The sequence below is a fragment of the Miscanthus floridulus genome, chromosome 1 (assembly GCF_019320115.1).
Source record: "Miscanthus floridulus cultivar M001 chromosome 1, ASM1932011v1, whole genome shotgun sequence".
NCBI lineage: Eukaryota > Viridiplantae > Streptophyta > Magnoliopsida > Poales > Poaceae > Miscanthus > Miscanthus floridulus.
Genome location: NC_089580.1, coordinates 179,120,024 through 179,136,121, shown reverse-complemented (window position 1 = coordinate 179,136,121; position 16,098 = coordinate 179,120,024). Strand labels below are relative to the sequence as shown.

Here is a 16,098-nt window from a genome sequence, read left to right as displayed (position 1 = left end):
CTTCTCCAAGGTGGTGGTGCTCGGTGCTCCAAGTCATTTTTGCTAGTTCCTTTCTTCGTTGGAGTTGTGCTTCTAGTGGTTAGATAACCGAGTTGCTAGTAGGGTTGTTTTTTGACCAAGTTGGCTAAAGGTTGAGCATATAGTCGAGTGGTGCACTCTCCTAGTTGGTGGTTTTTTGACCCGGTTTCTACTAAAAAAATTGGGCTAGCACTTGCTTTTTTATTTTCTTCGTTTGATATAAATCACGGCAAAGCTTTTGCCGCCCCTTCTAAAAAAAATCGAGTTACAAGGAAGTTGTGTGTATGGGTGTACTCACTTTGTACAGAGCTCATCCCTGACGCGAGCGTGTCTCTATAGATACTGTACTGCCACATAGTTTCTTCTTCCTCATCTCTTTTTCTTCCACAACTGCCCCCACCCTCACCCGCCTTGTCCGTCGGCCCGGCCACCGGCGACCTCGCCACCCGCTGTCCATCCCACAATTCCTTCTCCGCCCTTCCCTAATTCCAGTCGGCTACATACCTACATCTTTGGCGACTCCCCATCCTCGTCGTCGGCTTCGCACAAGCGTCTATCCTCCGCTGCCCGCTTGGTGCCCCCCACGCCTCACTCGCTGCCCTTCAATCGGGCCCCTCCCTTCTAAGTCATCTTCAATGGAGCAGCCCCCCTTCCCCAAAAAAATCCTAAAAATCCTACCGCCGTTGCCTCGTCCATCGTCCCCACCTACGGTGACCCCGCCGTCGACCACCCTCATCCCTCTCTAATCTGGACGCACAAATTTCAAATTCCAAAACGCCACCTTCGTAAATCAACATCCTAAGAATGGCCAAGCACAAAAGGAAACTTCAAGCAATGGCCCAACGGCCCCAATCAAAGCAATGCTACCAGTATTCCTCACCAACTTTAGCTGAGCCAATCGAGCAAGAGTCCTGATCGGTAGAAAGTTGCAAAAGATGGAAAGCTCAAGACCATCAGCCTGGTTGTTTCGGTTTATTCGCTCGTATCTGACTTATAATCCATGGTTTGAACAATATTTTTCTCTCGCACCAAACCAGCCAGCAGTAATTTTAGCCATGACTTATAAGCCAATTCAGCCGAAACAAACAGGCTGCATGTATGGGATCTTCAAAAAAAAATGGAAGGAAATCTAAGACAAAATCAATGCGAGCCGTTTTTAAAAGGAAGCACCCGGTAGCGGCCAGCTAAGCGCGCACGCAGCCATCTCGAGAGAGAGAGAAAAGGGCGCCGCGGACCGCCCCGCCCCGCCGCAAGTGGAAAGCAAGCAGAGACAGGGAGGAGAGAGAAGTAGTGAACGCGCAGCGCAGCCGCAACCGCAGGCCGCAGGCCGCAGCAGCAGCTCTGGCCAGCGGCGTCATTAGCAGTAACTCGTAATCGCTACCTGACCCACGGCCAATCGCGTGATTTACTGGCTTCGCTAATCACGCTTAGCGATTTAGTCTCCTCCTCGCTCGCCCCACCTCTTCCTCCCTCCCTCCCTGCCTCGCTGTTCCCTTTCCCCGCCCGTGCCTGCGGCTTCTGTCTCTGAATCAGCGGCGGCTCCCGAGGCGCGTCCTGGCGAGCGGCTAGGCGCCGGATCTACGGCGGCGATGGAGGTGTGATTTGGACGGGAGGGAACGAGGTGAGGTCTCGGTTTTCTCGATATAGAAGATGGCGGCGGCAGAGGCGCGGGGAGGGGAGTTTCCCGTGGGGATGAAGGTGCTGGTCGTGGACGACGACCCGACGTGCCTCCTCGTGCTCAAGAGGATGCTCCTTGACTGCAGATACGACGGTGGGCAACTGCCCCGCTTCTCTCCTTCTCCCCTCGGTTCGGTTGCTTTGGCGTGCCTCGGCGTCTTCTGGGCGCGAGGCGATTGATTGCTTCCTGTTCCTATCGGTTAACAATAATACGTTTGCTTCTGTTTCATGCCTTGCTACGGTTTTATCTGTTTGTAGTCCGGGAAGGCTCTGCTTTATGCGATTCACACGCCCCTCCCGTAAATTCTGGGGAATTCTGAGATGTCCCGTTATCAATATATAAGAAACCTTCCCTTAGAATTCTAACGGGTGTTTTAAGTAAATTTTAACGCGTCTGTATTTGGGCGTAGTTTGATTGATGGTATATATTTGCATAGGGAGATCTGAGTGGATGCGTTATACGTGGGAAATCTGTGTACGTGCCTAGCTACTGCTGCTGCTTGCTACTCGGAGTGCTTTTGCATTTATCAAAGTATCAAGATTAGATTTCGAGGATTTGCCGCAGCTAAATTCGGATTCCACCACTATTGTATATGTAGTGTATCGGTGATGCACCTGTCACTACCTCGCACGTCCTGATAATCATATATTAGGCCTATGTTTAAATGAGAATACTCTTTGGATGCAGACATGCCATGTTGCATTTAGTATGGGAATATCCATGTATATGAAACCCATAATTCCTTGAAATGTTTGTTTCTAGTGATTCTGTTGTGGGCGCTAGCACCACATGCGTGCACGGGAAAATGAGTGGGTGGGTGGGTGGGTGTGGGGGGGGGGGGGGGGGGGGGGGGGGGGGGGGGGGGGGGGGGGGGGGGGGGGGGAACCAGGTTTAACTTTGTTTTGCAGGAATTGGTGATATCGTATCTTTCTATTTTCATTTCCTGATGTGTTTGTCGTCTTCTGGACGTATCCTTGTGCAGCTTGCCTTAGAAGCTAACTACAACTAATGAATGCATTATTTCGATGCTAGTGCTAGTTTGGTAGAAGATCGAAGAAAATGCAAAATTCTAGACATAGGGATAGGGCCCTAAATGTTAATTAAATGCAAAGTGTGAGAAATTACTGAGCATGCTTTTCTTAGCCATTGTTCCTCGTATTGATACCTGTCAGCTGGATATGCATGACTAAGCCACAGCAAGCATCAGGATGTGATATGTTTTTTTCCATTAAGTTGCAATTCAAATATAGAATCCAATACTTGTTGCTAGTGTGGTTTTGAATTTGTAATTTTTTCGATTCTTGTTGCTCCATGAGACCATGACACAATATTGCATGCTATGGGTTTTATTTGTTTTCTTTTAGATCCACATTTTCATGAACTTTTTTCTATTTCACAGGGACAGAAGCTAGCTAGGTTAGCTTGTTCTTGAATAATACGGATGTGTCAGTCTCAAATTTTGCTTCATACCTGTTGTTGAATTTTCCTTGTATAAGTTCTTTGAAATTTAAACCTTTTTGACCTTTTCTTCTTTTGTTTTACAGTGACAACATGTCCTCAGGCTACAAGAGCACTAACTATGTTGCGAGAGAATAGGCGTGGTTTTGATGTTATAATAAGTGATGTTCACATGCCGGATATGGATGGATTCAGGCTACTTGAACTTGTAGGCCTGGAGATGGACCTTCCAGTTATCAGTGAGTATATATTTCTTCCTGTTTTTTCTGTTCAGTATGCTAACATGTGGTGTTGGAACACATCACTAATAATTGTTGATGAAACTTGCAGTGATGTCTGCTGATTCAAGAACGGATATTGTAATGAAGGGAATTAAGCATGGAGCATGTGACTATTTAATAAAACCTGTCAGAATGGAGGAGTTGAAAAACATCTGGCAACATGTTGTTAGGAAAAAATTTAATGAAAACAAGGATCATGAGCATTCTGGTAGCCTAGATGATACCGATCGTAACAGACCAACCAATAATGATAATGAATACGCTTCCTCTGCGAATGATGGAGATGATGGCAGCTGGAAATCTCAGAAAAAGAAAAGAGAGAAAGAAGATGATGAAACTGACCTGGAAAATGGTGATCCTTCTTCTACATCAAAGAAACCAAGAGTTGTTTGGTCAGTTGAGCTTCATCAACAATTTGTTAACGCAGTCAATCACCTCGGGATAGACAGTAAGATTTTGCTACATATTTTTGTACTTCTTACTTTTATTGACAGGAATTTGCTGTAAATTCATATTGCCAGTTATGCGCCTTCTTGATTGAATTTGAGTATTGTTGATTACCGTCAAAAACCTGAACCTTAGAACGAAGTCATCTCTTCTCCATCATGCTTATATTGTTTTATATTTTCTGCAGAAGCTGTTCCAAAGAAAATTTTGGAATTGATGAATGTCCCTGGCTTAACCAGGGAAAATGTTGCCAGCCATTTGCAGGTTTGGTTTCCAGCTTTCTGATAACATTACATGTTTTAGTACCTTTATCTTTATTGCACATGATGTTGCCGCTTATGCACTTGTACATCTTGCACCTCATTATTTTACCTAAATTTAATCTGCATTTTTTTTGAAAATTTAATCTGGATTTGTTAGTGATATAAATAGATGGCTTCCTGCCAGACTGAACTCAGATTTGAGCGCCTTGTGCTTTTATTGTTACAGCACTTATCTATTCTTTCATTGTAGAATGCAATGTAATTGCACCAAACCGTCATACTATTCATTGTTTGACTGAAAACATTGTGAAAACATGTTACTAAAAAATTCATTTCCCCAGTTCTCCATGGTACATATCACAAAAGCAAACAGCTTTTGACACTTTGACACTATTTTCAGAAATATTCGCCTTGTGCTTTTATTGTTACAGCACTTATCTATTCTTTCATTGTAGAATGCAATGTAATTGCACCAAACCGTCATACTATTCATTGTTTGACTGAAAACATTGTGAAAACATGTTACTAAAAAATCCATTTCCCCAGTTCTCCATGGTACATATCACAAAAGCAAATAGCTTTTGACACTTTGACACTATTTTCAGAAATATTTAACTATAGACATTGCTCTGAAACTGATTAGATGAGGTTGATCTATCCTCTTTTTATTAAGCATTTTGAATGTACCCTATCACCCTATGTAATACATTAAGTTTTACTAGTTTCTATTGGCTTTTGTTGAGCTCCAAGTCCAACCAATATTTAATAACCTCATAGCTTTAGACATCAATGGTGATAATATGCATTTTTTTATATGTGCAGAAATTCAGACTCTACCTGAAGAGAATTGCTCAGCATCATGCAGGAATACCTCATCCATTTGTTGCGCCTGCTTCTAGTGCTAAAGTTGCTCCGTTAGGAGGACTGGAATTCCAAGCTCTGGCTGCTTCTGGTCAGATCCCTCCTCAAGCTCTGGCTGCTTTGCAGGATGAACTCCTTGGTCGACCTACAAGCAGTTTGGCGTTGCCTGGAAGAGACCAGTCATCTTTGCGACTGGCTGCAATCAAAGGAAACAAGCCCTATGGAGAGAGAGAAATAGCATTTGGTCAACCCATATACAAGTGTCAGAATAACACATATGGTGCATTCCCTCAAAGCAGCCCAGCAGTTGGAGGATTGCCATCTTTTGCAGCTTGGCCCAATAACAAACTTGGTATGACTGATTCACCAAGCACATTGGGAAATGTGGGCAATTCTCAAAATAGCAATATGCTATTGCATGAATTGCAGCAACAGCCAGACACCTTGCTGTCAGGAACCCTTCACAATATCGATGTCAAACCTTCTGGTGTAGTTATGCCATCTCAGTCGTTAAATGCTTTCCCGGCTAGTGAGGGTATCTCACCTAATCAAAATCCCTTGATTATACCATCTCAATCCCCAAGTTTTCTGGCATCAATTCCTCCATCCATGAAACATGAACCTCTTCTTGGATCACCTTCACCATCAACCAGTCTGTTGGGTGGGCTTGATATGGTTAATCAAGCTTCAACAAGTCAGCCTTTGATTAGTAGCCATGGAGCAAATCTTCCTGGTCTCATGAACCGCAGCTCAAATGCAATGCCTTCACCAGGAATTAGTAATTTTCAAAGTGGGAATATTCCTTATGTGGTTAATCAGAATGCTATAGGAGTTAGCTCAAGACCACCAGGTGTTCTAAAGACTGAGAGCACTGACTCCCTGAGTCGTAGTTATGGCTATATTGGTGGTAACACCAGTGTGGACTCTGGCTTGCTCTCTTCTCAGTCCAAAAATCCACAGTATGGTTTACTTCAGAGTCAAAATGATGTTAGCGGCAGCTGGTCGCCTTCACAAGATTTTGATAGTTTTGGAAATTCTCTTGGGCAAGGCCACCCTGGTTCCACTTCATCCAACTTCCAGAGTTCTGCCCTTGGCAAGTTGCCTGACCAAGGACGAGGGAGGAATCATGGGTTTGTCGGGAAAGGCACTTGCATCCCAAGCCGCTTTGCAGTGGATGAGGTTGAATCTCCAACTAACAACTTGAGCCACAGCATTGGAAACAGTGGTGACATAGTGAACCCCGACATATTTGGATTTAGTGGACAGATGTGAAACTTTCTTGAATTTGTAAGTAGGTGAGCACACTTTCGAAATGTTTCTACCAGATGTTATTTCTTCTATTAATATTCTTATTAATTCATCCTTTCTGTTGTATTTAACTTCACCAAATCCTTGTCAGTATTTTCTAGTTCTAGTTCAAGCGGTATTAACATTGTCAAATTGTTAATGTTACTGTTTTTTTACTAGGATTAACTTGATTGAGTTAGGCAGGCTTAAGTTATTTTTCTATATTTATACTGTGTTTGTTAAATGTTATCATTGTTCTAACTTAGTGTTTGCAAAGATCCTATTTATCATTCTTGGTGATTTTGAAAAGTTATTCATTTCCCCTTTTCTACCGTGAACTACATGATGTGAAATTCCACAGTGACTTCTGCTCTCCTTTTGAACTTAATGCAATAATTCCAAACATGATTATCCTTTTTAGTTCTGCCTCAACTCCTAACAAAATTATTTTGCTTGATGCAGGGTTGATCAGTGAGCACTGGAAACAAATTTAGTGGTTTGATGAATGGTTGCTCGTATTTTCGTTTCTTCCTTTTTCTTCTGTAATTGGTTTATAAAGGGAATAATCTATGTGACAACATGTGGAATCTTGCTTTATAGAAGTTTGTTCAGTTTAAAGGACTTAAAGTTAATCAGTCCCTTGTCATATAACTCCTTTCCGTTGTCCTCTTTTCCTGTAATTACCGATTGCAGCATGATTTTTATGACCGTCGTAATTCAGCCTAGCCGATTTATCCCCACACATATTATCTCTACTTGGCACTTGGCAGGAAACCGTTCATGTCTCAGCTATGTCAACTACTCCTATTTGATTTGTTTGTTTTTTTTTTCAGTTCACTCCTGTTTGAATGTTGTACAAATAGACTCTGATTGGCGTTACGATGAAACATCAGCCGTAACTGAAATACCAAAATTTAGTACTCCATCCATTCCAAATTATAGGACGTTTTGACTTTTCTAGATACATTGCTATTACTATGTATCTACTAGACATAGTATATATATCTAAATGCATAGCAAAAATTTCGTATCTAGAAAAGCCAAAGCGTATTATAATTTAGAATGGAGGGAGTAGTATATACTCCTACATGTATGATTTTATTTACAGCATGTTGTTACAGTACAATAAATCTTTGGATGATACATCAACCGTAACTGAAATGCCCAATTCTAGAAGTATATACATGTATGGTTTTATCTGCATTGAAACAATTCAACAGCATGTTTTTACAGCACAATAAATCTTTGGTATTTGGTATTTGAAATGCTTGTATATGGAATCTGTCCATTGGTTAGCCAGGCAAGTATGTATTCTTCAGAATTTGCTACTCCGTTGTTCAGGCAAGTAGCGCCTGGTTCAAGCCCTCGGCTCCTGCAGCATGGGCAACTAAACTTGCTTCGCAGTCGCAGTCCTGATCCCCCGCCGCCGCCTGCAGAGCGGCCGTCTGCGCGTGCTGTCTGTCCGCGGGGTAAGTCCAATACAGCGCGGTGTAGGTGAGGCAACAGACGGTCATCGGCACGGCGATCTCTGCGAAGACTGCCTTGCCGAGAGCGGCGGCGTTCTCCCTGTCAGCCTCCACGCTCGTGCCGGACGCGGCCGGTTGGTATCCGAAGACGCGCTCCGCCAGGATGCCCACGACGGGCGGCGCGAACGAGGCGAACACCGTCTCGAAGCACCTGTCTAACGCGTACACCGTCGTCCTCGCCTTCTCCGGCACGATCTCCGCGAATATTGGGCTGCAAAAGGACTGCGGGGTGAGCGACTTGCCAGATGGAGCAAAAGCCCTTTTAGCCGTGGGCAGGGCAGGGCTGCCGGTGGTGCCACTTTCTCACTTGTTTGTGGAGGCGGGGCACCAGGGCGAGACGAAGCCGAAGATGAAGAACGTGACAGCGTACGCGGCCCCTGCGGAGGGGTTGTCGGGGAGCGCGAGCAGCAGGACGGCGGCGAGCGGGACGCTCGACGCGGTGCACACCTGCGCAAGCGCGATCCTGCCCGTGTTGGGGAACCGCAGCGCCACTGGGTCCCCGACGAACCCCGCGAACAGCGCGCCGAGCGCGTTGGCGAGATTGTTAAGGTTGGTGATAACGGTGGTCTGCCAGTGCGTGAACCCGACGAGTTCCAGCCACATGGCGGCGAAGCTGAGCGCCGACCACGGCACCGACCCAGCCACGCCCTGCGCCACGATGATCTGGAACGTCGGCACCTTCACCACGTCCTTGGCTTCTCGGGCGAGTTGGGCCAGCGTGGCCGCAGCCGTGGCCTTCACGCTGACGGGGCGGGGGTCGGTGCCGAGCAGCCACGTTAGGGTGGCGATCGAGACGCTGACGAGCGCGAGGGCGTAGAACGCCAGCCGCCAGCCTGGGACACCGAGGAAGCTCGTAGCCGCTAGCAGCACGCCGAGGGTGTTCCCGGCGACATGGCCCATGCTTTGCGACATCGACACCCACCCGAACGCCGTGCCACGCGTGCCGTCGTCGCTGTAGTCGGCCACCAGGGAGTAGATCGCCGGCACAACGAGCGCCAGCCCGACGCCGTTGAAGCCCCTGGCCAACGCCATCTGCAAGAGTGCTCCTCGACATAGCGTTCAGGTAGCGCGCGCACGTAGTGCAAAGGGGAAAAAAACTGTCTGGAATGCCCCCTTTGTTAGTGCCCAGTGACCAGTGACCAGTGAGTGGGGAAACGACGCAAAACAACTCGTAGCAGTCACTGACCTGGAGAAATGTGCCCGAGGCGCCGACCAGCAGTGTGGCCACGGCCCAGAGGAATGCCCCGGCGGCGACGACGCGCGCGCGATCATAGCGGGCCGCGGCGCACGTCGCGAGCGGGTAGCACACGACCTGCACGAGCGCGCGGCACAGCGTGAGGGAGCCCAGCGCGGTGGGCGTCGCCCCCAGCGCCTCGCCTACCTCCTTGTACACCGCGGGAAGCAGCGCCTCATCCGCACGCTCCAGCAGCGCCGCCGCGGTCACCAGAGCCAGCGTGCATTGCCGCCTACGCCGCTGCGCCGCGCTACTCCCCATTTCCTCCACATACACTCGGGTGCGTGCCAACGTACGCCAGGGTTTGAAAACGGAAGCTTGTTTATACATATAGCTCCCAAATGGCACCGTTTTTCTTCTTTGCTGGTACGTGCAAGCATTTTTTAGGAAAGTACGTGGAAGCATTGACCTAGCATTTCTTATACGTAAAACAATGCTTGCAAGGAAGTGATTGGTTGATGTATTTGCGTGATAGCTATGCCGGTGAGACGCGAGTTTCACGAGCGAAAGCTTGGATTTTGGCTGACATTGAAGAGGCTACGACATTGCCTTGTAGAATCTAGTGACCATGTCCTGATGTCCAAGATTAAACTTCTCTTGTTGATAGCCAATGCCCCGGGGCTACAGATTGCAAAGGTAAATCCTCAGCTATCACTGTCATTTTGCGTTTTATTTATTTTGCTCCAGAAGACAGCGGTTGATTTGTTAGTAAGGTATAGTCAGCCGCTGAGCTATGCCCTTTTTTTATTACTGCTACTCGCTCAGTGCTAAAATTTTTTCAACGCGAGGCAACTCCCCATTCCCATTATAGCATAACGGAAATACAAGCATTCGAGTTTACAGACTAGACAGAGCTCAGATAGAACGACAGCTAAGATAACTAGCAGAAGAGACTAGAATTTCCACCATACGCAGCTAAAACAGCTAACAAGCACCAGAAAGACAGGCGACCAAGTTTATCGTGCAAACAGTTGCCAGCCAAAAGATTGCAGAATCAATCCAGAACCCTCCAAAACGAGACTAAAAAAGGACTGAAATCTGACAGTCATCAAAAACGTCCTGATACTGGAGACTGCATCGGAGTGGACACAATCTTCCTCTAACCACCTCGTGAGCCATCACCTCTAAGCTGCGTCTTCTTCTTGCTCGGTCACTTCAGTATCTTGCAGAAGGAGCTGATTCACCTGTCGCGCGGTCTGAGACGCCAAGACTTCTTTCGCCACGCGCAGCATCGTATTGGCACCTTCCACCAACTGGTCTTGATTCATTTCAGCATACAGACCTGACCAAAAATTCATTAGCGCACAGGCATGACAGATTATCTCTAAAGGGTTTTTGATTAATTTCTTTTCAAAACAAGCTTTGTTTCTACTCTTCCAAATGGCCCAACAAATGGCGCCAATACCCCATGGGTGGAACTTCTTACCAAACGGCAACCACTTCTCACACCATAACCAGCATCGCTCAGTGCTAAATGACGGCAGACAAAAAAAAGGGGGGCAGTTCTTTTGTTAGATAAAGACAGCGTCCAGCAGTTCACACGTTCAAAACTTTTTGTTTCACTTTCACCAAAGTCCTAGTTTGATTGTTTCATTGCAGAAGCAATTACCAGAGCGATTGAGCATCATGTGAATTAAAATTGTGAGAAAACCGGCTTGGGATTCAGAAAACCAGCTCATTCTTGATTCTTCATAGAACAGACCAAATATCTGTATGGCTCCCTACAGTGTTTTTATTATTATTTTTACCATGGGCATCCGCTGCAAGAAGTATGGGATTTCTGCTGTCGCAATTGATACAAATTTCTCCTAAACATTGGGATTGGATCTGTTAATCAGGTAGGCAGGGACGCTGAGCATCACATAAAAATGAACTTGCAACTTGCAGCTTTTGTTCGGGCTAGTTCCAAGTAACTGAGCATCACATAAAAATGAACTTCATGAGGCCTGACAAACAAATCAGACAGATGGTTCTTTCCAAAGACGTATACACACGCCTCCGAGAAAACCTATGGTCTTTAGATGAATGAAATTTTCAGATCTCCATTGCGCAAAGCCCATACTGCTTTCCACTGATCAGGTAAATAGCACCACAAACTGAACTACTAGAAGCATCACTAGAAACAAGTACTGTGATCAATCGTAGTAACTACTGCATCACTAGATTCAAGCCAGCTCGGCAGCCCCTGAGACTAAATCACTGACAATACATTACCCTGATAAAGCATACCTCATTTACACACGTAATAACTACTCAAATATTCGGCCTCGGCGTTTCGGTGGTAGCTCCAACCGAGCCAACACAAACAAACATTACGCCTGGCACATGCAAATCCCAGCTACCGGCCTACCGCAGGAGCACACGACGGGAACGCTACTACTCCCACACGTCCAGAGAAGAATCCTCGTCTTCATCCCGGTGGTTCGCCAGGGCAAGCTCCTCGGAGACGTAGGAAAGCCCCTGCATCAGCCTCACCACCTCCGCCGCGTCGTCGAGGTAGTACCTGGCCTTGCTGGGCTTGCGGCCGACAGTGCACGCGAACACATCCGCCTTGGACCCTAGTGAGTCCCCGCAAGCAGCGCTGGCGATCAGCTGGAACATATCCTCGTCGGACTTGTCGTCGCCGATGCACAGGACGAAGTCCGGGCACTGGCCCCGCTCCTTCATTGACACCAGCATGCGCCGAGCCACCAAGCCCTTGCTCACGCCCTGCAAAAGGAAAATGATCTCGTTCCCAGTGAGTTCCTATTCCTACGCCTGGTTTATTTTGCCCAAAGAAGATGGGAGATCGAGATGATGGAGGAGATTGCGGCTTCACCTGCGGTTTCACTTCAACAGAGTGAGGCGTGGTCTTCACTGATACAGGCTCATTTGCAAGCACGCTTTCAAGGTGGTCGACGAGCTCCTTGGCCTGGCATGAGCCGAAGTCAGGGTCCGCGTCCTCGTAGTTCCAGACGAGCACCGTCTCCCTGTCCTCGATGGTTGAGCCATCCGTCGTCTCCCTGTACAGGCACATCACCGGCTCGGCGATCTGCTTCCAGCTGCAGTCGGTAGCAGTGACACAGGTCTTCCATTCTGAGTCCCTCTTACACCTTTATTCAGTAATAACACATTTCAAGAGTCAGAAATCCCCTGAGCTAGACAGTTTCTATTTCTAGTGACGTGCATATCTCAGCAACAAATTCAACTGTCAGCCAATTGGATATGTTAATGCTCTATCCAATGTTCCAGTCCTACACTACTACGTGTTTCTGTTGAACCGATTGTAGAAGTTTCAGCAAATCAAACATTTCTTACAACAGGACGACACTTAGCATTGTAAGATGAATTAGTACATGATCCATCAAGTTTTTAGTTGGCCAGTGCTATGACATCGAATTAAGTCAGATGATGATATGGAGAAACGAAAAGCTGATCTTCAGGAAGTAGGACATATAGCTACATACCTCAGGAAGTAGCCATGCTCCGCAGCTATGCCAAGGTTCTCACAAGGGAACCACTCATGAAGAGTGCGCCGGTCATACCCGCTGCATAGGTACACCACATTGTTCTTGTCTCCGCACAAGCTGTTGAGGATCCGAACAGATTCGGTGGAGGGGCTCTTGTTAATCGCCTGTGGCATCAGCGTGCCATCGTAGTCTAGCAGAATTGCCCGTGTCTTGGCTCTCCGGTATGCCATAAGAATGCTCTCCAAGGAAAGCTTCCTGAAGTGAAGGTCGAGCGAGACCACTCTGAACCGCAGACCGAAGCCAATGCCCCAGCACCTTCTCTGAGAATGATCACTGCAGGTCCTCTTAAGGTCCTCGAGGAAGCTGATAGCCCAATACCCGACGTCGTGGGTGCTCACGTAGCGGAAGTGCTTATCGTGACGCAACCTCTTCTCATTCTCAGGCAGCACAAGGGCGGTCTCCATGGCGTCTGCCACGGCCTCGATGTTCCACGGGTTCACCCGGATGGCGCCGCTCAGAGACGGCGAGCATCCGATGAACTCGGAGACCACCAGCATACTCTTCTTCTCCTCTGGCTTCCCCTGTCGCAGCATCCTGTCCAGCTTCTCATTGCCTTGCCGGGAGACGATGTATTCATAGGGAATCAGGTTCATGCCGTCCCTGACCGCGGTCACCAGGCACACCTCGGCGATGACATAGTACGCCACGCGCTCGTAGAACTGCAAAGGCTCATCGATCAGGACCACCGGCTCGTACCCCGGCTCACCATACACCTCGTTGATGCGCTGCACCATGGTGTACGTCTCCGCCTGCACCTCGGCGACGTCCTTCCCCCTCCCTCGCGCCGGGTTGGCGACCTGCACCAGCACCAGCTTCCCCCGCCACTCAGGGTGCTGCCGCAGCAGCTCCTCCATGGCAAGCAGCTTAAGGCTGATCCCCTTGAAGATGTCCATGTCGTCGACGCCCAGCATGACCACTCTCCCCTTTCCAGAGTACATCTCCATCAGCTCAGCCACCTTGGCCTCGGTTTCCGGCAACCCGAGCACCGTCTTGAGCTGCTCCATGTGCACTCCCACGGGCAGGATTTTGATGCTCACTGTACGGCCGTAGTACTCGAGGCAAATGTGCCCCCTCTTGGACTCGTACGAGAGCCCGAGCATGCGGCCGCAGCAGGAGAGGAAGTGGCGCGCGTAGTCGAAGGTGTGGAAGCCGATGAGGTCGGAGTTGAGCAGGGCGCGCAGGAGCTCCTCGCGTACGGGGAGCGTCTTGTAGATCTCCGACGAGGGGAACGGCGAGTGCAGGAAGAAGCCGAGCTTGATGCGGTTGAAGCGCTTGCGCAGGAAGGTGGGGAGCACCATGAGGTGGTAGTCGTGCACCCACACGAAATCGTCGTCCGGGTTGATCACCTCCAGCACCTTGTCCGCGAAGATCTTGTTCGCGGAGACGTAGGCCTGCCACAGCGCGCGGTCGAAGCGGCCGCCGAGGTCGGGGGACAGCGGCAGCATGTAGTGGAAGAGCGGCCACAGGTGCTGCTTGCAGAAGCCGTGGTAGTAGCTCTCGGCGATGTCCGTGGGCAGGAAGGCCGGCACGCAGTTGTGGGTCTCGAGAAGCGCCTGCGCGACGGCGTCCTGTTCGGCCTGCGGGATGTCGTCGCGCAGGCAGCCGATGTAGATGAACTCCATCAGGGGTGAGGACGAGTGGTGGAGGTGGCGGAGGAGGGAGTCCTCGTCCCACTCGAAGGTCCAGGGCTCCTCCGGCGACGCCGGGCGGCGGGACCGGATGGGGAGCTGGTTGGCCACGATGATGGTGCGCGGCCGCGCCGGCGTGGACGGCGACGCCGGGGAGTCGTCCATGAACCCGGGGTTGGTGACCACGCGCGGGAGCCGCCGCCGGAGCGCGCCAATCGCAGCGGCCGCCGGCGCCTGGTCTGCTGCTCCGGTGGCCAGGTCGAGGAGGTTGGAGTAGGAGCGGGACGCCATGGCCGGCCGCCTGGTCCTCGCAGGGATCCGATTCCGAGCTGGCTTGTGGTCAAATGTTTGGGCCTTTTGCTACAAGAAGCACAGCCCTTGCAGCAGAAATCCAAGATTGGCGTTTGGATCGACGCACAAACTAGCGAAGAATGGAGCGGATGCTTTGGCTCGCTGTTTCTTGCAGCCACCTGTATCGCTAGCTCACTCTACCTCGGAGTGATGGAGTGAGGGGAAAGAGTCAGAGAGATAGAGAGGATTTTTTTGTGCTTTCAGTACAAAGGGAGAGCCTTTTTCTTCTGCTGCAAACTGACGTTGCTGTTCTTGCCTGGTGGATGGATGTGGGGAGTACCAGCTGAGTGGTGAAAAAATTGGCGGCTCAGAGACTCGCAGTAAAAACCCCCTCTAAAGCGAGCAATTGAGGCTTTTCAGCAAGCAAGCAACTCTGCTGGAGTAAGAAGCTGATAAATATCAGACGGAAAGTGCGGGAAAAGATCAGCCAAAAGAGAAAACGCCCGAAGAATCTCCGAGCCGCAATCAACCCCCTATGCTACTAAGATCGAGCTGCTCATGTTGCATGAGGAAGAAGTGGGGGGACAGGGGAAGTAACTTTATAGCAGCAGCAAGCAGGGAGGTGCACAAGAACTTCCGAGCTCACCTGACCTCTCAGGCGTCCTCATGGAGATCCATGGCCTTGGATTAATCAGCAACCAGACGACGGGGACAAACGAGTCGCATAGGACACCACGACAGCGCGGTATGGGGTGACAGGGACGGCAACAATCTCCCTGGTTCCTCCCCCTCTCCTTCTGGGAGACGGATCAAGGATATGCGAGAGGGAATAACACAAGAAACGGGAGGGAAAGAATATGAAATTGCTCGGAGATCGGGAGGCGGCCTTGTTTGGTGGCCTTGCGCTTGGATCTTTCGGCAGCTCACAGGACCCAGGGGGGAGAACGCAAGCAGCACAAGTGCACGGCCGCTGGGCGTATCTGGGCAGGAAATTTAACGGCGTGTGTGGTGTGTGGGATGGACGGAGTTCGGTTGCCGTTCCCCGTCGTGTAATTATCGGTTTTATATAAGGCGACAGCGAAAGAGCCTGGTGCTGGTGGTGTAGACGCTTGGACAGGAAATGAATAAGAAAGCCGTGCTAAGTTTGGGGATTAATTTCTTGCCTTTATTTGCTCTGGAATTTCTCTCCAGGGTACAGAACTGCCCCCTGGCTACCAACTTCCAAATCGGAGTTCATCAGGACTTCAGACCATTTTGCATGGATATGGAGAGGACTGAACAGAGGTCAGTCAAAGATTGGCAAAGCTCCATTACAGCATGTCGTCGAGGTGTCAGTTTAAATTTGCTGTTTTTTTAAGATAACCAGCCTGTTTGCTTGTTGGCTTCGGCTAGGGCTTATCAGCTAGTGAACAGTGTTTTCCTCTCACAACAAACCAACACCAGCCGGGTTTATCGGTCCAGAAACCAACCAACCAGCAGGCCGAACAAATTTGCCAATCTTGACTATGGGTTCCATTCATCAAGAATGCAACTATGAGTTATGTGTCAGTAAAAGTAGTTCACATTTACGGCTGCAAAATAATTTATTATAAAAATGCATTTCATAATTAATCTAAT

At 48.9% G+C, this 16,098-nt stretch overlaps 3 protein-coding genes across 4 annotated transcripts; 1 reads left to right on the top strand and 2 right to left on the bottom strand.

Moving 5' to 3' along the window:
- The first annotated feature begins 1,272 nt into the window (after positions 1-1,272).
- Positions 1,273-6,925, top strand: LOC136549737 (two-component response regulator ORR21-like). Of its 2 annotated transcripts, none has more exons than XM_066541146.1 (6): positions 1,273-1,789; positions 3,241-3,393; positions 3,485-3,883; positions 4,070-4,146; positions 4,968-6,293; positions 6,756-6,925. In XM_066541146.1, the coding sequence occupies exons 1-5, from the start codon at positions 1,669-1,671 to the stop codon at positions 6,276-6,278; spliced, it is 2,061 nt and encodes a 686-aa protein (XP_066397243.1). In that variant the 5' UTR covers positions 1,273-1,668; the 3' UTR covers positions 6,279-6,293; positions 6,756-6,925. The 2 variants fall into 2 exon arrangements, with proteins under 2 accessions (XP_066397243.1, XP_066397234.1); XM_066541137.1 differs by having other exon boundaries at positions 4,968-6,301.
- A 405-nt stretch (positions 6,926-7,330) lies between these two features.
- LOC136503844 (uncharacterized) lies at positions 7,331-9,411 on the bottom strand. The gene is made up of 3 exons (XM_066498795.1): positions 9,006-9,411; positions 8,127-8,851; positions 7,331-8,030 (listed from the first exon to the last, which is right to left on the bottom strand). Exons 1-3 carry the CDS (start codon positions 9,381-9,383, stop codon positions 7,631-7,633), a joined length of 1,503 nt encoding a protein of 500 aa, XP_066354892.1. The 5' UTR covers positions 9,384-9,411; the 3' UTR covers positions 7,331-7,630.
- Positions 9,412-10,941: 1,530 nt separating this feature from the next.
- On the bottom strand, positions 10,942-15,518 carry LOC136549731 (alpha,alpha-trehalose-phosphate synthase [UDP-forming] 6-like). Its single transcript, XM_066541127.1, has 4 exons — positions 15,128-15,518; positions 12,500-14,914; positions 11,872-12,145; positions 10,942-11,762 (listed from the first exon to the last, which is right to left on the bottom strand). The coding sequence occupies exons 2-4, from the start codon at positions 14,479-14,481 to the stop codon at positions 11,430-11,432; spliced, it is 2,589 nt and encodes an 862-aa protein (XP_066397224.1). The 5' UTR covers positions 14,482-14,914; positions 15,128-15,518; the 3' UTR covers positions 10,942-11,429.
- Between the last annotated feature and the right edge of the window lie 580 nt (positions 15,519-16,098).